Here is a 20,547-nt window from a genome sequence, read left to right on the forward strand (position 1 = left end):
CCTGTAAGAAGGTCTGAGGTCCAAGGGACACAGTACACAGGTCCCAAAAGTGGGGATCTGTGGATGCAATTTTGTAAGAGAAAATGATTTTACCTGCAGCTGTGGAAGAAGTTCCCCCTTTAAAGGTTTTATACAATTGTCTGATTTTGCCAGCTAGCGACACTGCAATAGCTATATAATATTTAGTATGGGTTTTTTTTGTCTCAGCATAAATACATATTGCTTTCACTCACTTGTTACAGGAAACAATCCTGCAACAACAGTTGAAAGATCAAGACTAGGTAAACTAACAGATTTTTTTCCATATTTTAACATTTAGAGTTCTACGAACACTTGATCCTGGGAAAATAAAGAAATTTATTTAACATTGCAAGCTTTGCTAATACAGGAAAAGCCTTCCTACTATTTTTTTTATATAGATTTGTATCTTGTAATTTCAGTGGTATTTAAACAAAACTCTAATATAGATTTTCAATTAATTTCAGAACTGTTCCTTGTAAAAGTCAGCTATACTATCACTCTGCGACAGACACATGGAAGGGAGGACATGGACACAGATTAGCAAATTCTATATACCTCCCTAATCCCAGACTCATGAATGAGCTTTCGTCCTAAATAGAGTTTGGCACACTCTCTCCTTGTCCTTGTACATTTTCCCCACTAATAAGCCTGCCCCTTCTACCTATATATGCCCTCAACGGGTTTATATGAAAGCACCTGTGCACTGCTAAGCCTATGTCTAGTGAGAGGAGTGCTGTGTGGTTTGGCTTCATGGTAGTTCAAATAGTGTGCTTCTGCTCCAAATGCAGCCAATCAGCATGCTCCTTTGCTGCTGAGATGCACTACTTGGCCCCCTATTTGATCTGGCTTCTGACTATTCTAATCCATCAACTTTGCTTCTATCACACCTACCACAATGCAAGCAAGAGAATATGCTGTGGGATGGGTAAAACAGTGCTTGGTACTTTTCCCTGGGTTATGGCACAGGCAAGAAGTGCCAGGACGGCAATTAAATCTATGTTATGGTTTGTCAATTACATTTGGTAATCTAGCCTACTCAGATTTACAAAGCCTTGAAACTTTAAAAAAAAAAAAAAAAAAAAATATATATATATATATATATATATATATATATATAATGTTACCATATCTTATCTAAGGAGACATAAGGAACACGTGGAATTACCTTTATTTAGAAATTTAACAAGAAATCATAAAAGAACCAATGTGAGGAAATGCAAAATGAAGAAATCGATGCTAAGGCTTTGTGCAACTGGCATTCATTTAAAAAAGATCTATTCAGGGTTGTCTTTTCAGATTGTCAGATTAAACAAGCCACACAGCATTTGCTGCAAACCCATAATTACAGATTATTATAGCATACAAAAGATGCAAGGTATAAAAAGCTGCTGCAATTCACTACACTGTAATAGAACATGCAGTGGAAGTTAATTCTGGCAAATGCTTTAAATATTAGCTTTACATAATACGTATAGGTGAAACTGTAATTAGGACAGAATGAATCCTTCAAAGCTGCTTTCATTCTGACCCTGCAGATGATTACTTTTCGCTAATAAGACCACTGCCATTTGACAAAAAGCCAAATACAGTACCTTGCTTCATTCTTCAGTAAATTTAATAATTACAGCTCCTCCTGCCAATAGTTCTCAAATCAGACTTGTTCAATCCAATACTGAGCTTATTAGGGGACAGCTCTATGTTTAGAATTCTTTGGCCAAAAAAGTACTTGAGGATGATGAAGCATGCCTTAGACAAGGGCACAATGATTAGCCATTTTCCCCACATAAAAAAACAGCACGTAGTCACTACAGACCACAAAATCACCTGCTGTTAGCACACAGCTGCTACAAAAAGGTTCTGCATTTATCTGGCTCTTAATACCTTTAAGGAAGCCTAAAGGGAACAACTTAATATGGAGGGAGAATAGCACTACATAGAGTATTTGGTATCAATATTAAACTCATCTTTTTCAATTTTCTTTCCATTGAGGCCATTTGATAGATACATTTTACAAGAAATGTGTCACTACTTTAAATCTTAGTTTCTCATGTCTGCTGTCTTTATTTCAGAAGAAAGTGTTCTTAATTCCTGACTCTGATGAGGTTTGAAGTAGACGACATAAAATTGTATTCTAGTAATTAACTTCATTTTTTTTTTTTTTTACAAATGTGTAAAATAGGCACAGAATGAATTATGATAGGTTTCAATAAGCCATTTTTAAATATAGAAAACTTTCAACAGTCTTTCAAATTCTGTCATGTCAGTTTAGTGATATTATAAAATTACATTTGGAAGATCATAAAAAACAAAATTATAAAAAAGAGCAAAATTAAGACTTAAGTGCACTCATTTACCTAAAACAAAATGAGAAGTAAAACATTTACACATCACATTGCAATATTTTGCACTTTTTATACACATGAGCAGAAGGATCCATAGAAGATTGATTTCTACGTTGTAAAAGATCTATTTATTTTAGTTGACTGAGTTGTAATTGTTCAAAATTACACTGTTTCATTCTATATTGATGAACACTATGTATTGTCTAAAATGACATTAAATATAATTCAAAATTCATTATGTAGACACATTTCAGTATTGGAAACCAAGAGACTGTCTATTCTCTTTTAAATAAGAGTTCATCCAGACAATTTGACATACCTTCTGTGACTGGCTGGAGCTTAGAAGATCGCTCTGAGTCAGGGGAATGTAGTGGTTCTGGTTCTTTCAGGCTTTCTAAATGCATAAAAGGATCATAATCCACAGATGCCAGATCAGAAAGGCTTAAAGGGAAATAGTTTGGGTTGCTGAAACACTGTGCTCCATAGACACATCCATGCAGAACCTATAACAATACCAGGATTTCAAAACAGATTACTAACTTTACTTCATTTTCCGATTAATCTGTTAAAAACAGAAAACCTACCACCAAACAATGAAACCCACTAAACAGGGTAAAAAAAACGTGGGATAGTTTTAAACATTGTATGTTCATGGATCTGAACTCCTGTCTGCAAGTGATATATTAAAGGAGGATTAGTAAAAACAACAGCATGTATAAAAGGGATATGTAATAAAAATACAGTAAATATATAACTTAGTGGTTTATTATAAGTAACCTCTACCTCTAGATTTCCTATTCTCTATGTATCTACATTTCAAATTTAAGATTTTTTGAGGGGTAAAGTCTGTCTTTGTTTTGTACTTAATGGCACTGACCATATGTTTGCACTAAGCAAATTAAACAGAGGTTAAAATAATTCAATCTGTAAGGGTTACATTCCAATCTACATACATTGTCTTGTTTGTAGGGTTGACCTTCACCACTGCCCCTGAACTGTAAACCCTTTAGGGTAGTGTTCTATTATTTGTTTGGCACTAACCTTCTCTTGGACCAACATTATTTATAGCACTATATGAATGATTAAACTTCTTTAGATCAAACCATCACGAAATGAGGCAAAACTAACTGCTTAGGATACATCCCAAGACTAAGTAGTTCTGGGTAAAATTCATAAGTGTACAGGCAGAAGAAGCCTATAGTACAGTCACAGAATTTGAGTCAAATAGAACAGAGAGGTTCTGTCTTCATTCCCCATAACTGACATCACCTCCAGCTTTACAAGTTTTCATTAAAAACAAAACAAAATAAAAACGTAAAGCACAAGTACCTTATATACACAATTAAGGACAGATTGTTCGGTCTTATTTTCAGCTCCTGTGGTGTGAAGAGGTTGCAGTAAGGTCTTTAAAGGCAAGGCCATTATCCAGTCCAATAAACAGAGAAGTAAAGAAACGACCAACTGTAACAACAGTATTTTTAGTTACAATTCACTTAAAATAGCAGCCTGCTGCTTTACATTTCCTACTGTATTTTGTTTTCCTGCTTCAGTTTCTCTTCCTAATTTAACCATACAGGTAATCAACCTTAGACAATACCACCACATTAAAGTTACTTAGAAGCTACTGCATGCCTAAACTTCATATTGTAGGTGAAAGCTCTAGCTGCTGAGACCCCAATTTATATTCTGTCCAAGGACTATCAATATAAACAGCTTTTCATTATCATCATCATCATTGTGATAGGCGGATGAATAGCTGTGCCTGCGCTGATAAATTTCCATGATTTTGCAAAGGTCATTTAAAAACAAATTCTTTTAAAATAATACATCAACAACATGTAAGTGGGGTGGTGGAATGGTCGCACTTGAGCCTCATTGTAAAGAGAATAAAAGATCATGCAAGAGTAAACTATCTGAATTGCCTTTACTACTTTATAAATATTGCTATTCTTCCTTCATAATTTGCTACTATAACTATACAGCACCATATATTCACTGAAGGATATCCAAATGCTTTCCTATGTCAACAACTATTTCACTCTATAATACACCCATCTTCCTCTAGTAGCTATTTTTACACTGTCCATTACACAACAAACACGCCAAGGTTTCAAACACAGATCAGACTACTAGTTCAATAATAATGGTAAACTCATGTCAAACACTATCTCAAAAACACAATTAAACTTATTTACAGTTTAAAAACCTAAGCAAGTGGCCACAGTGAAATAAATAAAACAACTGAGTTCAAATAAACAGCAACAAAATTCTTCAAAATACTTTAAATATGTTAATAAATATGTGACAAAGAAAACCCCTAATGTGATTTCTGAAACTATATTTTATTATAAAACATAAGCATAATACCCATTTCACAGCAATAATCTCAACTTTGCCCCATAGTGACATCATGCAATAAACACATGATGATTAAGGGATTTTAGTATTTATAGTCCCAGATTTAGATGACAGAACATAACTTGAGAAGAAATCTCCTTAAATAGAGGAACCACCTGCCAGTGTAAACTTGGTGGAGGTGAAGCTCTGCTGTGCCATACGCCAGCTGCTGCGAAGCCCCAGCATAAGGATGCTATTATTAGAATAAGGGGAGGGAGATGGCATCTCGTGTGTGTTTTCATAGAATCATAGAATATCAGGGTTGGAAGGGACCTCAAGGGGTCATCTAGTCCAACCCCCTGCTCAAAGCAGGACCAATCCCCAACTAAATCATCCCAGCCAAAGCTTTGTCAAGCCGGGCCTTAAAAACCTCTAAAAAAGGAGATTCCACCACCTCCCTAGGTAACCCATTCCAGTGCTTCACCACCCGCCTAGTGAAAAAGTTTTTCCTAATACCCAACCTAAAGCTCCCCCACTGCAATTTGAGACCATTACTCCTTTTTCTGTCACCAGGTATCACTGAGAACAGTCTAGATCCATCTTCTTTGGAACCCCCTTTCAGGTAGTTGAAAGCAGCTATCAAATCCCCCCTCATTCTTCTCTTCTGCAGACTAAACAATCCCAGTTCCTTCAGCCTCTCATAAGTCATGTGCTCCAGCCCCCTAATCATTTTTGTTGCCCTCTGCTGGACTCTAATTTTTCCACATCCTTCTTGTAGTGTGGGGCCCAAAACTGGACACAGTACTCCAGATGAGGCCTCACCAATGTTGAACAGAGGGGAACGATCACGTCCCTCAATCTGCTGGCAATGCCCCTACTTATACAACCCAAAACGCCGTTAACCTTCTTGGCAACAAGAGCACACTGTTGACTCATATCCAGCTTCTCGTCCACTGTAACCCCTAGGTCCTTTTCTGCAGAACTGCTTCCTAGCCATTCGGTCCCTAGTCTGCAGGACTCTGCACTTGTCCTTGTTGAACCTCATCAGGTTTCTTTTGGCCCAATCCTCTAAATTGTCTAGGTCCCTCTATATCCCAGCCCTACCCTCCAGTGTATCCACTCCTCCCAGTTTAGTGTCATCTGCAAACTTGCTGAGAGTGCAGTCCATGCCATCCTCCAGATCATTCATGAAGATATTGAACAAAACCGGCCCCAGGACTGACCCTTGGGTCACTCCGCTTGAAACCAGCTGCCAACTAGTCATGGAGCCATTGATCACTACCCGTTGAGCCTGACTATCTAGCCAGCTTTCTATCCACCTTATAGTCCATTGATCCAGCCCATACTTCTTTAACTTGCTGGAAAGAATACTGTGGGAGACAGTATCATAAGCTTTGCTAAAGTCAAGGAATAACACATCCACTGCTTTCCCCTTATTCACAGACCCAGTTATCTCCTCATAGAAGGCAATTAGGTTAGTCAGGCATGATTTGCCCTTGGTGAATCCATGCTGACTATTCCTGATCACTTTCCTCTCCTCTAAGAGGTTCAGAATTGATTCCTTGAGGACCTGCTCCATGATTTTTCCAGGAATTGAGGTGAGGCTGACTGGCCTGTAGCTCCCCGGATCCTCCTCCGTCCCTTTTTTAAAGATGGGCGCTACATTAGCTTTTTTCCAGTCATCCGGGACCTCCCCTGATCGCCATGGGTGTGAAATGTGAGAAGAGGAAGGAGTAGGTGTGGTGGAGCAGAGCAACTCTATGATCTTCCACTGCTGAGAGGCCTGATGGAGCTTATGACAGTGGCAGAAGTTAAAGTAGGTCCCCTACTGCTCTGCTTTCCACCAGGGCGGGGTGACCAAGAACAAGAGAGCCACAATCAGCCACTTACTGCCCTGAGTTGAGATGCCCTTTTCAAAAATGGCCATTGCCTTTCCTTGTTCCCAACAGAAGTGGAGCCAAACTGCCCTTAGGGGATGGTAATCCACTATGTTATCAGGAGGCAGAAAGGAGCACTGAGGAGCAGCTGAATGAAAGCAGAGGTCATTTTTGTTAAGGGCCTCAGGCCTCTATGGCTGCAGGCTCACTCAGAACAACAGGAGACGACAATCTTCAGAGAATTAATGAAGAATTATGTGCTACTCCTTCTAAAGAATGCACTTTAAATTATTCCTGGTAACAATACAAAATGATAATTAATCCTAAAGTGGTCTTCAAATATAGTCTATGCACAAGATTTCAATACACTAATTATATAGGAAGTTTGAAAAGTCTGCAATACTCTGGTATTAGGATCTTTAGGGACAAGAAGAAAAGGTCTGACATAGGGTGCTAAGTTTATTAATGGAGCAGTTTTAAAATTAATTTTAACGCTAATAGCTTTACAGTAACTCCTCGCTTAATGTTGTAGTTATGTTCCTGAAAAATGCAACTTTAAGCAAAATGATGTTAAGCTAATCCAATTTCCCCATAAGATTTAATGTAAATGGGGTGGGGCGGGGGGTTTAGGTTCCAGGGAAATTTTTTTCCACAAGACGGAAGACTGTATTTTTTATTACACACATATACATATACACACACACACACACACACACACACACACACACACACACACAGAGTATAAGTTTTAAACAAACAATTTAATACTATACACAGCAATGATAATTGTGAAGCTTGGTTGAGGTGGGGAAGTCAGAGGGTGGAAGACGGTGGGATATTTCCCAGGGAGGCCTTACTGCTAAATGATGAACTAGAACAGCTGAGCCCTCAAGGGTTAACACATTGTTGTTAATGTAGCCTCACATTCTACAAGGCAGCACAAATGGAGGGAGGGGAGACAGCATGGCAGACAGACACACCAAGAGAGAGAGAGAGATGCATATATTGCCCCTTTTTGTATGCTGAACCCACTCTAAGTACATTGCCTTTTTAAGTAGATCAGCAAGTTGAGATAGCAGCTGCTGCCAGCTGCTCCGTCCGGAGCCTTGTCTTGTCCCCTCACTGCTCTATGGTAGGGTTACCATATGTCCAGATTTTCCCAGACATGTCCGGCTTTTTGGGCTCCAAATCCCCGTCCGGGGGGAAATCCCAAAAAGCCGGACATGTCCGGGAAAATCGGACATGCGGTGCTGGGCCGGGGGTTCGGGGGGCCTGGCCGGCGGTGCTCGGGGGGGGCCCGGTGCCGGGCCGGGGGCTCGGGGGGCCTGGCCGGCAGTGCTCGGGGGCTCGGCTGGCGGTGCTCGGGGGCTCGGCTGGTGGCTCGGGTGCCGGGCCGGGGGCTCGGGGGCTCGGCCGGCGGTGCCGGGCCGGGGGCTCGGCAGGGGGCTCGGGTGCCGGGTCGGGGGCTTGGCCGGCGGTGCCGGGCCGGGGGATGGGCTGGGGAGCTGTGGTGCCGGGGGCGGGCCGCGCCTCCTCCCCCCACACCCCCCTTACCTGCTTCAGGCTTCCCGCGACTCAAATGTTCGCGGGAAGCAGAGGAGGGGGCGGAGACTTTGGGGAGGGGGCGGAGTTGGGGCCCCTTTAAAGTGTCCTCCTTTCGGAGGCACTAAATATGGTAACCCTACTCTATGGAAATGGGGTAAGCGGGGGGGGGGAGGGGGGAAGGGGCAGGAGCAGGGGGCAGGGGGACACCCTGACATTAGCCCCCTTATCCTCCCTCCCTCCCACACAGCAAGCAGGAGGCTCCCGGGAGCAGCTCCAAGGCAGAGGGCAGGAGCAGCACATGGCAGTGGGGGGAGGGACAGCTGAACTGCCAGCAATTGATAGCCTGCTGGGCAGGGAACTTAGGGGAGTGGGGAGCTGATAGCGGGGCTGCCGGTCCACCCTGGTTCCAAGCTCCCACCAGCTAGCTCCAATGGGCTGCTCTTTCTGTGGACAAAGCAGGCGGCTGCCAAACAAAGTTATAAGGAAGCATTGCGCAACTTTAAACGAGCACGTTCCCTAACTGGTCAGCAATGTAACAACGAAACAACGTTAATGGGGACGACTTTAAGTGAGCAGTTACTGTACTTGTAAATTCTGAGAAAACTCATTCTATTCTCAAAGAATAAATGCTGTAATTTCGGGGAGAATATACTATATTTTACATACAAAGAGTCTGAATCCCAGCCTTAAGGCAAAAGTCAACCATAATCATAGAGCCATGACTGGCAGTTCCATAGTTATATAACAATAGCATATAAAAAAAAGCATGATTAATGTCTAATTACCCTTTTGTCCTGTTCATAAGAAGAAGCTTCTGTATTGGGTAGAAGATGAGTAACAGTTGCTATCAGGATCTGTGGACAATAAATAAATAGTTTTCTTTAAAAGTTACAGTTCTTTTAAACTTAAATATGGTATTGTATCACATTTGCCTGGTGACATACCTTTGGCTAAATTCTTCTAAAATTATGACAAACTGTAGCATCCAGTTAGATTGTTGTTTGTAAAACAATTTTTATTGCTCTAATGAACTCTAGGGACTAAATTATATCTGCCTCATGCAGGTGTGCAAGGAGGCAATAGATGCCACAGAGGCCTTCCTCCACCTACCTAGTGCATCCATGCAGGCAGCAAACTTAATTTGACTAAAAGCACACTTTATACTTAACATCTATAAAAACATTCACATCACAATCTTAAGTTAGTTACTTCAATTTCAATTATATGGTTTCCTAAAATCCCTAGAAAACTGCAAATTGTTTAAAATATTTTGTAATTACTCACTTGAATAATTTTCAAAGGTGAATCAGCTTGGTATATTTGAAGCCTATATACATAATGAATCAGCATGTTAAGCATATTGCAGGCAACATGTGCAACTGTTTTATTTGGAAACTGTAAAAAAGAGAAATGAGCGGTAATTATTACTTTATGACTGTCCATGATTTCAAGCTATGACATACTGAATGGACAAACATCTTATCAATAGTATTACAGATTTAGAAAGAGATTAGGAGGAGTGAGAATGAGAATTAGATTGTGGAATGAGTCCTTTGCTTTACACTTCCAGATCTTCAATTTAACATGAATTACTTTATGATCAGAGACATAAATAGAGTCACTTGATTTCCTAGGAGAGGGAGAAAAGACCCATGGGCTGCACATCAAGGGGAAAAAAACCTAAGATTTATGTTCAGGTTGGCTAATTCTCCCTAGCTGAGAACTGAAGCAGATGACAATAGCTGTGCCTTCTTATAGATTCTGTCGATACCAAAAATGAATGAAGCAGTAAGCAACAGGATCATGCAAGTAAATTGGTAGATGAGTGAAAAGATTCAGATTTACAGAACATTCATTTTCCTTCTGTTGGAGAGGTGGTGGCATGGATTGAACAGACTTTATATGAACAGGTGGGAGACCAGTCTTCAGAGTACCAGGACAAGAGGGCGAACAAGGAAAGCTTTAAACTAGTAAGAAAAGATAAAGGGCTCGGGGGGGGGGGGGGGAGGGGAGCAAGAAAAAAAAGAAGAAAAAAAGCAGGACCTAGAGTAGCAAATGGGGAAGACTACCAGAAGAGGGAGAGAGTGGAGGGAACCAAATGGTGCTGAGCAGACAAAGTTTCAAAGGGAACTCTGGGATACTGAGAGACGAGAGAGAGAGAACAGGTAAAAACGTAAGATGGGGTATTGAGAGGCAGGGGAGAAATGTATTTAAAAAAAAAAAACCTAAGTTGACTATAAAGAAAAAAGTACAACATAATGAATAAGTATTTTTTTTATTTAGGACACTCAGGTATAAAGGATGTTTTCCAAATCTTTTACATAGTTAAAGTGGCATGTGTTGAAGCAGATCATGTTAGAATCTCTTTATTGAAAAATACTCAGTGAGGAAAAAACTTAAGGGACTTTATAACAGAGGAGATGCAAACAGTTGCCCAGGATACACAAGGACAGCAGACCCTTACTTGTACCCTAGGCGACATCTGCTGGTATGGGAAGGATTGAGACAGAGAATTGTGTTAGGCTATTTCCCTTCTTATACATTTTACTGTTCCTTAAACCATTAACTGCAGACACAGGCTTAAGAAATTTAAGAGTTAATTTCATTTTTAATTCTAACATACCCCTCCCTCCCCAAACCTAAGCTAGACATGCACAAAAAGCACAGTGTTATTAACACAAATGCAACTGTAGACAACCATTTACAGAGAGCATAAACTGCACTGAAGAAAAACATTTATAGATAATATAAAGGAAAAAGCATGCAAAGGAATTCTTACTCAACAATATAAGCTTTCTGCATCCTAAATTAAACCCAACACTCTAAACCATATTATCCCTGAAACTCAGATCACCCAGAAAATCATTTTAAGTGATTCATGAATGAACTATATAGAAGTAAGAGGGCTGTAGTTTAAGTTACTGAAATACAGAATGAGCTCAAACATGACTTAAGGATTTTACTTTTTTCTCCTTCATAGTTGTTTAATGTTGAAGATTTAGGAAATAAATCATTTCAGAATGTCTTTTATACATTAAAAGATTAAGCAGAAAGTTATAGAACAAATATTACTTTAAGCGAAATATGCCATTAGCTAGGTGAAGTTGGTTCTCCTGACAATTTACAAGAAATGCATTACAATGGTCAAACTGATATTACAGTTGGAATACAATTTATAAGTCAATGGTTTGACTTATCTGGTTCGCCAATTAGTAATGAAATAATACTAAGTTAAAGAAAAACAGTCCTCCTTAAGGTTTTACAGAAAGGTAGATGAGAGAATCCCTTTACTTTAACTTGATTAAATGACTCAAAGTCTGCTGAAAGTAACAGCTGTTATTTTGTCTTGATTTTAAAGAAGTACAACTCAAAATAATTTCCTTGTAGCCTCCTTGATAGGCTACCTGTCTCTCATTAAACTTTGCTGTTCACAAGGATTATATTGAATATATTTCCCTCCCTATATAAACAATAACTGTGATCTTTACCTCTCTCAGTTATACCTCAGACTTGGCTTAGTTGTTTCAGTGCTCTTCACTTCTCCTCCCTGAGTGGCCAGTCCAGGGAATAGAGCAGGACATAGCTCAGGTATCTTGTTGGTGTGAGAGAAAGTCCCCCCCCACCCCTTTTTCCAAATGGTAAGCATCTTTTCTAGGGATCAATGATTCCTCTACTCTGCCCGAATGGATACTCTTGTTCAATTAGCAGTTCCAGGATGTTATAGATCATCAGGGACTAATGACTTGACACCTCTGTTTTGGGGTTACATCGAAGATTTCCAGGCAGGATGTACGGATTGTAACCCAAATCATTACTAACTGCAAATAGAGGTCTCTTGAAATCAGCACCCAAGAAGTTGTCATGGGATAAGAAACTGTTAGGTAAGCTTTCACTTTAGGCCCCAGATTCAAATGTCTTGATTGTTTAAAATATAATTCACAACTTATTCAAGGGTATGCATTCACTCATTTCCACACATTCTCATGCCAGTGAGTTAATTCGGACACTGGGGAAATAGTCTAAGAAGTGGGGTAGTGACTAGGACAACTATATAGCCTTTATCTTAATAACCCTTTGCCTATGTACAAAAAAACTCCTTTAAGCATCTCTTAGCAATGCTAACCTTTAAAAAGTGGAAGTTAAATCCTAGTGAGGAAAATAGAAAGGAGCATAAACACAGGCAAATGAAGTGTAAAAATACAATTAGGAAGGCCAAAAAAGAATTTGAGGAACAGTTAGCCAAAGACTCAAAGTAATAGCAATTTTTTTTTTTGTAAGTACATCAGAAGCAAGAAGCCTGCTACACAACCAGTGGGGCCACTGGATGATCAAGGTGCTAAAGGAGCACTCAAGGACGATAAGGCCATTGTGGAGAAACTAAATGAATTCTTTGAATCGGTCTTCATGGTTGAGGAGGTGAGGGAGATTTCCAAACCTGAGCCATTCTTTTTAGGTGACAGATCTAAGGAACTGTCCCAGATTGAGGTATCATTAGAGGTGGTTTTGGAACAAACTGATAAATTAAACAGCAATAAGTCATCAGGAGCAGATGGTATTCACCCAAGAGTTCTGAAGCAACTCAAATGTGAAATTGCAGAACTACTAACTGTAGTCTGTAACTTATCATTTAAATCAGCTTCTGTACCAGATGACTGGAGGATAGCTAATGTGACGCCAATTTTTAAAAAGGGCTCCAGAGGTGATCCTGGCAATTACAGGCCTGTAAGCCTGACTTCAGTACTGGGCAAACTGGTTGAAACTATAATAAAGAACAATATTGTCAGACATACAGATGAACATAATTTGTTGAGGAAGAGTCAAGAGTCAGGTTTTAGTAAAGGAAAATCATGCCTCACCAATCTACTAGATCTTTGAGGGGATCAACAAGCATGTGGACCAAGGGGATCCAGTGGATATAGAGTACTTAGATTTTCAGAAAGCCTTTGACAAAGTCTTTCACCAAAGGCTCTTATGCAAAAGTAAGCTGCTAAGGGATAAGAGGGAAGGTGGTCTCATGGATTGGTAACTGGTTAAAAGATAGGAAACAAAGATAGGTCAGCTTTCAGAATGGAGAGAGGTAAATAATGGTGTCCCCCAGGGGTCTGTTCTGGGACCAGTCCTATTCAACATATTCATAAATGATCTGGAAAAAGGGGTAAACAGTGAACTGGCAAAATTTGCAGATGATACAAAATTACTAAAGAGTTAAGACCCAGGCAGACTGCAAAGAGCTACAAAAGGATTTCTCAAAACTGGGTGACTGGGCAACAAAATGGCAGATGAAATTTAATGCTGATAAATGCAAAGTAATGCACATTGGAAAGCATAATCCCAACTATACATATAAAATGAAGGGGTCTAAATTAGCTGTTATCACTCAAGAAAGCTCTTGGAGTCACTGTGGATAGTTCTCTAAAAACATCCACTCAATGTGCAGTGGCAATCAAAAAAGGGAACAGAATGCTGGGAATAATTAAGAAAGGGATAGATAATAAGACAGAAAGTATCATGTTGCCTCTATATAAATCCACGGTATGCCCACATCTTGAATACTGGAAAAGGTTCAGAAAAGGGCAACAAAAATTAGGGGTATGGAATGACTTCCATATGAGGAGAGATTAATAAGAATGGGACTTTTCAGCTTGGAAAAGAGATGGCTAAGGGGAGATATGATTGAGGTCTATAAAATCATGACTTGTGTAGAGAAAGTAGATAAGGAAGTGTTGTTTACTACTTCTCATAAAACAAGAACTAGGGGTCACCAAAAGAAATTAATAGGCAGCAGGTTTAAAACAAATAAAAGGAAGTGTTTCTTCACACAAAGCACAGTCAACCTGTGGAACTCCTTGCCAAAGAATGTTGTGAAGGCCAAGACCCTAACAGGGTTCAAAAAAGAACTAGATAAGTTCATGGAGGATAGGTCCATCAATGGCTATTGGCCAGGATTGGCAGGAATGGTGTCCCTAGCCTCTGTTTGACCGAAGCTGGGAATGAGCGAAAGAGGATGGATCACTTGATGATTACCTGTTCTGTTCATTCCCTCTGGGGCACCTGGGCACCGGCCACTGTTGGAGGACAGGATACGGGGCTAGATGGACCTTTGGTCTGACTCAGTAGGGCCATTCTTATGTTATGTAACCTTTGTTATACATTTGGTCAAAGTCACTCACAGGCCTAAATCCAGAGATAGCTTATGTTCCTTGCATATCCCTCCCATCTCTAGATTAAGGGGGGACATCATAACACCACAGACCGGAGGGGAGATCTACGCTAGAGAACTTTAGGATCAGTCAGTTGTCTTTACATTATCCATAAATTAGCAATAATTTTCATAATAAAGATGTTTATAAACTTGTAGTTTTAGAATAATGCAAAAATAATTTAAATTATAAAAGCAAGGATTACAGAATCTTAATGCGTGTTAATTTTCATTTGATCATCAGTTCCATCAGGATTACTGTCAACATCAGGAAACTTGGGAATGGTATCTAATCTGTGTTTTTGACAATCTTGGCCATCTAACTGAATTTGATGAAATGCCGCTTCTGTTTTCTGCTATCTAGGATCACTATAAGCTTTTGGCTTTATAGTCAATAGTCTGAGGTAACTTTTTCCTATTGACCTGACCACACTTGAATTTTCTTGGTCATTACTTTACAGTATCACTGTGACTTGCACTGGATGTTATAACTAATACATGATTTAGCTTATGTTAACAAGGACTTAACTACCATAATGACATATGCTTAGCATTCTAATTTATTTAAAATTTTACTTCTGCTTTCTCCTCCACTCTCCATCTTACCACACTTTGCCAGGCAAAAGGGTGGTGAGTAGCATTTTGTTCCATCTTCCTCCCACCTTCCCCTTGCTGTACCTGTAAGACAGCTGTATGTGAAATTTCCTTTAGAGGAATTTTATTTTAAAGGATTTATTTTAGAGGATTCTGACACATTTTTAATAAACTTCAAATATCTATACACTGCAGCAATATGATCAACTGCTCATCATCCTGCCTGGTAATCAAGAGATCTTACTTGGTTAGCTTCTTCTAAATAATCTTGTTTATCTAGGTTCCCTTCCTCAATTTCTGCTTCATTACCATCACTTCAAATTATTTTCTAGATCACCAGAGTTTCTTGGATTTCTGAGGCTGCATTTTTTTCTAACGAGCACTTGAGTCTGTCCAAGTCTGTTAATAATTCTTATATCTTTTCCTTACATTGCATATTAAATCCTTTTAACTTTGTCACTCTTCAGTTTTCTTAGCCCTGGTCTACACTATGAGTTTAGGTCGAATTTAGCAGTGTTAGATCGATTTAACCCTGCACCCGTCCACACGACAAAGCCATTTTTAAAGGGCTCTTTTAAAGGGCTCTTAAAATCGATTTTGGTACTCCTCCCCGATGAGGGGATTAGCGCTGAAATCGATCCTACTGGGTCGAATTTGGGGTAGTGTGGCGGCAATTAGATGGTATTGGCCTCCAGGAGCTATCCCAGAGTGCTCCATTATGACCGCTCTGGACGGCACTCTCAACTCAGATGCACTGACCAGGTAGACAGGAAAAGCCCCGCGAACTTTTGAATTTAATTTCCTGTTTGGCCAGTGTGGCGAGCTGATCAGCACAGGTGACCATGGAGTCCCAGAATCGCAAAAGAGCTCCAGCATGGACCGAACGGGAAGTACTGCATCTGATTACTGTATGGGGTGATAAATCTGTGCTATCCGAACTCCGTTCGAAAAGACGAAATGCTGGAATATTTGAAAAAATCTCCAAGGGCATGAAGGACAGAGGTTTTAACAGGGACCCCAGTTGTAAAAGATGCTTAGAGACAGCATCTTGGATTTCCAGGAGATCCCATGAGGTCATCAGTCCTGTTCTATGGCCCCTTGCTGGAATGTTATACCTTACAAACGTCAAAAAGGCAGACTTAAAAATGAAAGTTAAGAGTTAGTGGGTAAGGAAGCACAGGTAGAGAATTAAGAGGAAGGGGAATTCAGGATAGCTGTAACTTTCTGAATACCAAAATATTCAAGACAGCAAAGAACTGCATTGCAAAAGAAAAAAGTAGTAAAATAATGATGGTTGTCACAATGGCTTTTTGGAAACAATGTGACAAGGAAATTATGGTGCACAATAAAACAAGGGGTTAGGCATTTCATGTGGCATAAGTAAAACAGCAGATGCTCTGAGAAGAAGCTGCACCCTGGGCCAGCTTCTTACCGCCACAGATGCTGCATTTTGAATTTTTCATATCTTCAAATGTGACTGGGAAGAATGGGTGAAGTTGCACACTTTGATGAAGCACAAGAAAAGGTTCTGATTGCAAACTTTCAGTTAATTTTCTTTTTTATCTGCATCAGAATCAAGAGATCTTGTGGATGACTCTTATGAGCCAGTCAGAGGGATACAAATGAGCAGATATAAGCAGTTATTTCTGTTCTATTGTCTCTCAAACTATTTAGTTTTGCACTTTTGTTTGTAAGTGGCTATAGATTCTGCCACCTTTTTGCATTTGACTGAAAGAAGGCAGACATTTGCGAAAGAAAATTTAAAATCAGCAGGAGAAGCTGAAGAGGTTAAGACTAAAACAGAACTCTCTTTTATTCCTGATGAAATAATCTCTGCTGATCTGCTAAACAATAATGCAGAAGTGGTTGAGAGTACAATAAGCAGAGTACAGATTCTCTACTTATGTGCCTGGGTGATCTCCACAGTACCTTGACAAACAAAAAAACAAAGCTTGGCAACTGGCTTACTGAATTTGAAATCAAATCCAGGCTGCTGGAAGTATCTTTAAAAACCTGCATGACTACCCATTAAGAAATTTATTAATATTATGTGAGACAGACAGTGGGGTGGAGGAACTTGGAAATTGTTTGGACATCCTGAATGTCCAGATTATTGAATTTAAGAATCTTCCTGACCTCTGCAGGCGACTAACTGAAGCCCTGGGGCATGAGATTTAATTATGGTTATTGCTTTAATGCAGAGTTGCAAGTGCTAAGAGCATGCTGCAAGCAATCCTGTTCTCCCCACTGCCCAGGAAAAAAGGGGATGAACAGGGGTACCCAGTCACAGATTTTGAGGCCAGAAGGGAGCATCATGACCACCCAGCCCAACCCCCTGCACACACACAGGCAATACAATTTATCCAAGAAACTCAATTAAAGCATATCTGATAAAAAAAAAAATTCTAATCTCGTCTTCAAGACTCCAAGCCATGGTGAGTCTACCACCAACCTGGTAAGCTGTTCCAATATTCAAGTTCCCTCACAGCCAGGAAACTGCAACTTATTTCAGAGCTGAATTTGTCTAGCTTTAACGTCCAGCCCTTGGATCTTGTTGTGCCTTTGTTAGCAAGGTTGAAAAGCCCCCTCGCTATCAGATATATTTTTCCATGCGTAAGCACTTATACACAGTGACCAAGCCACATCTTAACCATCTCTTCGATAAACTAAATATATTGAGTTCCTTAAGCCTCACACTGTATGGCTGGTTTTCCAACTACTGTGACTCTCCTTTGAACTCTCACCAGTATTTTCGTATCCTCTTGAAGGGTGGACATCAGAACAGGATACAATGTATTCTTACTAATGCTATGTATGGAGGCAAGATCGCTTCCCTACTTCTACGTGATGTTCCCCTTTTTATACATGCCAGGATCACATTAGCCTTTTTTGCCACAGCATTGCACTGAGCTGCTTATCTATGATGATGCCCAAGTCCTTTGAGTCGCTACTTTCCAAGACTGTCTCCCATCCTTTAGGTATAACCTAAGTTCTTTGTTCCCAGATGTACTACTTTGCATTTGGTTGTATTAATATGCATTTTCTTGGTTTGTGATTATTTAACCAGGCAATTTAGACCACTCTAGAACAACTTGTTTTGTCATTATTATTTACTACCCCAAAGATTTTATATCACCATCTGTGTCATTTTGATTGGCCTATATATTAGCAAAATTTTGTCTCAGAGGGTAGTATTAAGATATTATACCAATGTACACTGTCACAGAGGAAGTAAGGGGTGATAAGTCCATGAGATATTGCTCAAACTATGTAATACTCTTTCTCAATCATTTCTCTTCAAATAGACCTAGGGCTTGCATGTGTGGCTGATACTCTACCCTATTACCAGATTTTCTTTGATCGGACTGAGTCACAGTTTCCAGGATGGTCCATCAGAGTACATCCACATCCTCAATATGCATTTTCCTAAAGTTACTTTCTGGGCTGTTTCCCTGTCCCCGCCCCTCCCCCCCCCCCCATTTCTTGTGCTCAGAATAGGTTTCAGCTACGGTTTCCAAAACAGCACTAAATAAACTAAGTAATTACCCTTTACCTACAGGATACATTCAGCACTGGTTCAGCTGAACCCATTTCTGACCACTGGTGTCAGCAACAGGTATTTTTTGGAAGGCTTTGAAGTCACTCCAAGCTCAAGATATTATTGAGTGGTACATAACCTTTAGCTGCAGTGGTACAGATGGCCAATGAGCATCTTTCATGCTGAGACTTTCAGTGTGGTTAAAAGAGACACAGCAGCATCTTCACAGTGTTTATAGATAAACTGCTGGCTATACTTGGACATAGCTTCTTGGCTGGAGTTCTGAATGAGTTTCTACGTCTGAGTTATAAGCAAGCAATTTGCTTTTGTCATCTACATTCCTGTTCAATGGTGTACATATTGTACTTGTCAATATGTTAGTCTAGAAATATAACTTCCTGTATCTGTAGCCATTCATTCCTCTCCCAACAAGAAAATAACTCACTCTGGGAGTCCAAATCCTTGACTATGTGGAAGCCAAGACATTATTGATGTACCAGTCTACATCTGGCTTGTTTCTCCACAAAAAGGACAGTTACCTGTTCCGTAACTGGCGTTCTTCGAGCTGTGTTGCTCAGGTGTATTCCACAGTAGGTGTGCGTGCTTGCCACGGGCATCGGTGCCAGAAGTTTTCCCCTTAGCAGTACCCGTACGGGGGGAGCACCGCTGCGACCCCTATATCACGCTATAAGGGGAGCTGTGCACTCCCCCCACCCTCGGTTCCTTCTTGCCAGACAACTCCGACAGAGGAGAAGGAAGGCGGGATGTGGAATACACCTGAGCAACACATCTCGAAGAACGACAGTTACGGAACAGGTAACTGTCCTTTCTTCTTTGGAGTTATTGCTCATGTGTATTCCACAGTAGGTGACTCCAAGCTATATCTGATGGAGGTGGGTAGGCGTTTAAGGGTTTCTGAGACGCAGTACTGCCCTACCAAACCTGGCATCATCCCGTGCTTGGGAGATGATCACATAATGCGAAGAAAATGTGTGGACAGAGGACCACGTAGCAGTTCTACATATGTCCTGCATAGGGACGTGAGCTACATAGGCGGTCGACGAGGCCTGAGCTGTCGTAGAATGCGCCTTAACGATAGGGGGAACCCCTGCTAGGTCATAACACGTGCACATGCACGAGGTGATCCAGCGGGAAAGGCGCTGCGTGGAAATTGGTCGTCACCCAATACGTTCGGCCGACGCAACGAACAGCTATGAGGATTTCCGGAACGGCCTGGTTCGGTCCAGGTAGAAGGCCAGCACCCTACGCACATCTAGCGTGTGTAGGTGGCGTTCCTCGTTGGAGGAATGGGGCTTAGGACAGAGTACCGGTAGGAAAATGTCCTAATTCATATGGAAGGCAGAGACCATCTTCGGGAGAAAAGCAGGGTGTGGGAGAAGCTGGACCTTATCCTTGTGGAAGACCGTATACGGGGGTTCTGAGGTCAAGGCCCTAAGCTCTGAGACACGTCGGGCTGACGTGATCGCGACAAGGAATGCTACCTTCTGTGATGGGTTGGATCACAGAAACCCCCCTGAGAGCTGCCACCTGATGTGCCAAGACTACTACTATCCCTGTTTTCCCTCCCAGCTCAGGACTCCAGCACCCTGTCTTGCTGAGCCAGACACTCCCGTCTGCTCCAACAAAGACCCAGGGTCTGAATTACTCACCCCAAAGCTGCAGGTTTACCTGAAAAACAGCTCACAAAAGTGTGCTTGTCTTTAGCACTCAGATGCCCAACTCCCAATGGGGTCTAAACCCAAATAAATCCGTTTTACCCTGTATAAAGCTTATGCAGGGTAAACTCATAAATTGTTCGCCCTCTATAACACTGATAGAATCATAGAATAGCAGGGTTGGAAAGGGACCTCAGGAGGTCATCTAGTCCAACCCCCTGCTCAAAGCAGGACCAATTCCCAACTAAATCATCCCAGCCAGGGCTTTGTCAAGCCTGACCTTAAAAACCTCTAAGGAAGAAGATTCCACCACCTCCCTAGGTAACCCATTCCAGTGCTTCACCACCCATCTAGTGGTGATAGAGAGATATGCACAGTTGTTTGCTCCCCCAGGTATTATTACATACTCTGAGTTAAT

The 20,547-nt window shown here is 40.8% G+C and overlaps 1 protein-coding gene across 3 annotated transcripts in view; it reads right to left on the reverse strand.

The window, feature by feature from the left end:
- The window catches only part of RALGAPA1 (Ral GTPase activating protein catalytic subunit alpha 1), a 245,567-nt gene that overhangs the window by 71,810 nt on the left and 153,210 nt on the right, over positions 1 to 20,547 (reverse strand). For all 3 annotated transcript variants that reach the window (XM_054025345.1, XM_054025347.1, XM_054025346.1), the window contains 4 exons: positions 9,407 to 9,517; positions 8,908 to 8,976; positions 3,693 to 3,824; positions 2,683 to 2,866 (listed from right to left, as the gene is read on the reverse strand). In XM_054025345.1, coding sequence (XP_053881320.1) covers positions 2,683 to 2,866; positions 3,693 to 3,824; positions 8,908 to 8,976; positions 9,407 to 9,517 — 496 coding nt within the window. The remainder of the gene's footprint in view (positions 1 to 2,682; positions 2,867 to 3,692; positions 3,825 to 8,907; positions 8,977 to 9,406; positions 9,518 to 20,547) is intronic.

Source organism: Malaclemys terrapin, chromosome 4 (assembly GCF_027887155.1).
Source record: "Malaclemys terrapin pileata isolate rMalTer1 chromosome 4, rMalTer1.hap1, whole genome shotgun sequence".
Lineage (NCBI taxonomy): Eukaryota > Metazoa > Chordata > Testudines > Emydidae > Malaclemys > Malaclemys terrapin.